Genomic DNA, 3,792 nt, shown 5'->3' on the forward strand with positions numbered 1-3,792 from the left:
ACCTCGGTGGTGATTCCGAGCTTTGTTTCTCTTTCAGGCCGCTCTCCCGAAAGCCACTATCCTGGATTTGTCCTGTAACAACCTCATTTCCTTGCCGGTAAGGTGCTGGGGAGCCTTGGCGGGGACGAGCCTGCTGGGAAGTATTTAGAAAAGATAACTAGCGCTCAGCAGCAGATCACCGGGAGGTGTGGGACCTGCCCTTTGCTGGGGTGGCTGAAGGGCTGTGCTCTCAGTGCCAGTGTGGGACCGGTCGGTTTTGGCTGAAGCAGGAGAGAGGAAGGGGTTGCTCTGTGAGAAGGCTGCAGTGCGTCCCTGCCCGAGAGCCCCACGTGAACACAGACCCGCTTCACCGGCAGCGGAGACTGGGGTTTGTGTCTATTGTGCTGCCACACGTCACCTTGGCAGTCTGCCGGTCTTACCCGCCCCACTGTTTTCCACCTCTGTCTTCCGAGGCAGAGGAGAGTGGTTTCCTCGGCCGCAGTTCTGTAGTAAGTTCAGGATTTGTGGCTTATGTAAGGTGCCGGCTGCCTCCACACGCTCCCCGCTGAGCTGCCTCCGTAAAGGTGCTGATGGGCTTTTTGTGGGTCTTGTCTGTGTTTGGGTTGTAGTCAGACTTCTGCAGTTTGATGCATCTGGTGAAACTGGATTTGAGTAAAAATCGGCTTTAACAGCTGCCCTTGGACTTCGGCCGCCTGGTCAATCTGCAGCATCTGGCTTCGCCCAGCTCAAGGTAAAAGGGTTTGCTGGGCAGTTACGTAAAGCTTTGGGTTGCTGCCCAGGGTCTCGTGATCCTTCTCAAGTTGATTTCTGTGGTAAAGCATCATCCTGATTACCCATTCCAAAATTCAGCTGCCTTTGCACCACGGCTCAGTGCAAATTCTCTCACATCTATGGAAAACGTCTCTGCTCGAGCTCTCTGCTTGCCTTCCGTACCTGTTTCATGTGAAAACTAAGTCGTTCTTCGTAGCTTTGCTCTGGATCTCTTCAATAGTCGCAAGGCTGCCGTGCTCTTACAGCCTCCCCTGTACCGTTCCTTTCTGCAGAACCTGAAGTGGCTGGATCTGAAGGACAATCCCCTGGATCCTGTCCTGGCTAAGGTGGCAGGAGACTGTCTAGATGAGAAGCAGTGTAAACAGGCTGCGGTCAAGGTAAGGGATCTGCTTTTACTCTCTTTTTCCTCGCTTGCTTTGTGGGTGGTGGTGGTCCTTCCTCTTTTTACTTAGCAGGCTGGGCAGCTGCTGCAGCAGTTTGAAGGTCCGCGGGGCAGTGAGATGCCGCTTTGCTGCACTGACATCGCTGCTTCTGTGCCTGTAGAGAGCCAACACTGGGCTGAGAGGGTTCTCTTGTGTTAGTAGAGTTAAGAGAGGACTAAACGCAGGCTGCCAAGAAAGCAAAGGCATAAACCAGACAAAATAATCCATGTCTAGGCTCATAGTCCAGAGTACAGAAACCTTTGGAGAAGTTCTGGCGAACTGTAGGCTCACATCAGTAGAAGTGTTCTGTGGTCCTCTGTGTGGGCGAGCACCGTTTTGCCACATCCCTTTTTTAATGGAAAGGTGCGTTTAACTGCGAAGACTCACGCGGGAGGGGGTGAGCTGTCTCGCTCTTCAGAGCTGTGCCTGTAGGGGCAGGGCAGGGCGGGCGGGCAGCCCCCGCTGACCATCCCCAGCCTCTCTGCTTTGAACTGTGTGTGCCATGAGCCTTCTCCAGAGCCCTCAGGTTGTTTTCTTGGACCTTGAAGGTACTGCAGCACATGAAGGCGATCCAGTCCGAGCAGGACCGACAGCGGCAACGGAAGCTCCAAGCAGAGCGAGGTGAGAATAAAGAGCCCTCACGGGGCATCTGCTGAGGACTTGATCTCTCTTAAACACCCAAACATTCTGCTTGCTGTCTAACAAATTGCCATCTGACAAATACGTGTAACTGTCAAAATCCTGAGGACTTGCGGAGTAGTAGGGTAGCAGGGCTGGAGGGAGGAAGATATTGGGGGATAACTGTGCCATTTCTTGCTTGATTAATAGATCTGTAGACAGAATGTGCTATAGGTTGCCTATAAAAATAGGAGAGAAGAACACAGGGTTTATTTTAAGGGAAACCTAGTTCTGAGGGAGTAAAGTGCAAGGTATGTAATATTAAAAAAACCCAAAGGTAAAAAAAAAGAGGATAGTTACTTGGTTTCCTCATTCCAACTGGGAACAGATAAGCAGGTAAAAGGAAGAAAGCAATGACAACCCTTTACATAAACGGGAAACCTTCCTATTAATTCCCAGAAATGGAGAAGAAGCGTGAAGCAGAACAGCGAGCGAAGGAGGCTCAAGAGAGGGAGCTGAGGAAGCGCGAGAAGGCAGAGGAGAAGGAACGCAGGAGACGGGAGTATGATGCTCAGAAGGCTGCCAAACAGGAGATGGAGAAGAAAACCAAAAAGGAAATTGTGCAGACCCGAAGTAAGTAGCGCTTTTGGGTGGGGTTGCATCAGAACTCATCTTCATCGCATTCTGACGCTGCCAGATTTGCTTTTATGCAGCCCAGGCACAGGGGGAGGTGGGGGCGGGGGGAACCTGCAGGAACTGTAGTAAGCTCTGCGGCTGTGCCCCTTTACCTTCCGCTGCGTTCCCAGTGAACCGGGGAGCCGCACGACTCGGTCCTTCAGCTGTTCCTGCAGAGAACTTCCCTCCAATCCTCCCTTTTTCAGTGTGCTGAATTGTGTGTGCAAAGCCAGACCTGGCGCACTGCAGCAGTGCTTTACACCCTCCTCGCTGCCACCCGTGGAACTAAATCCTAAACGGGCAGATCTCGTGCATCTACTTATCAACCGGAGTTAAGTGAGGAAAACTGATGACAGGAGACAACTGCAGCACAGGCTAAAGCATCTCACCTGAGCAGCTTGTTTCTGAGTGTAGGCTGTTAAAAGTACTTGGTTAAATCCTCATGCTCTCTGTCCTGTCAACGTTTTGGTTACAGAGCCTGCTTCCAGTTCCCGACCCCCTCAGGCCCCCCGGCACAGGCACTCCTGGTCGCGGTCAGTGCTGCGGGTCCTGCTCTTTGTGCTGCTCTGCGTCCTCTGCACTCTGGCCGCCTGCAAGCTGACAGAGCTGCGGCATCAACCTGTGTGCGTCAGTGTCAGCACTCTCTACGAGGATGTGGTAGCCGCCCTGCAAAACCACAAAACCCTGCAAAATATACTACAACAGAACTCGCAGCAGTGATTGTCCTGGACGGGCACTCACTTCGTCAGCATCTCCCTCTGCCATCTACACAGCCAGAATTCCTATGGAATTGTGTTCTGATGAAACTGCTTTTAATCAGTCAGTGTTGGTTTGCTGGTCCACTCCACGCAGAGCAGTTATTGTTCAGAGCATCTTTTGCTGTGCATGTTCCGCACTTGGCCTGTAACTCCCATTACTAGCCCACGTTAACCTAAACTTGTTAACACCTCTTACCTCCAAGGGGTGACCGAGATCCTGAGGTGCAGAACGGTACCAGTCCATAGGAGTGGGAAAACCAGCCCTTGGTTACCTGGGTTGCTGTAGCTCTGTCCTGGAGGTGGAAGGGTGTAACACACAACCATTCCTTGCTCGTACTTCTGTTCGTGCTAACGTTGGCTGTATGGGAATGACACCTTAAGGCCTCCTCCAGGACCAGTGGCAGGTGTAGGATGGCTGCACATCCGTGTGCTGGAGCGAAGACGCTGATGTGCTAGTGAAAGGAGCTGAAAATTTTCAATACAATGGTTTTCGCAGCAATTTGAACTGGATGTTAATGTCGCTAATGCAGTTTTAATTAGGTCTTTTA

General features: G+C 51.8%; 1 protein-coding gene across 1 annotated transcript; it reads left to right on the top strand.

The window, feature by feature from the left end:
• Window positions 1-671: 671 nt before the first annotated feature.
• Window positions 672-3,250, top strand: LRRC59 (leucine rich repeat containing 59; the record flags this gene model as incomplete). Its single annotated transcript, XM_010138352.1, has 5 exons — window positions 672-730; window positions 1,044-1,148; window positions 1,742-1,814; window positions 2,271-2,444; window positions 2,962-3,250. Coding segments are annotated over 5 exons (656 nt in total), but the record flags the coding sequence as incomplete, so codon positions are not given.
• Between the last annotated feature and the right edge of the window lie 542 nt (window positions 3,251-3,792).

This window comes from Buceros rhinoceros, unplaced genomic scaffold (assembly GCF_000710305.1).
Source record: "Buceros rhinoceros silvestris isolate BGI_N320 unplaced genomic scaffold, ASM71030v1 scaffold5856, whole genome shotgun sequence".
Lineage (NCBI taxonomy): Eukaryota > Metazoa > Chordata > Aves > Bucerotiformes > Bucerotidae > Buceros > Buceros rhinoceros.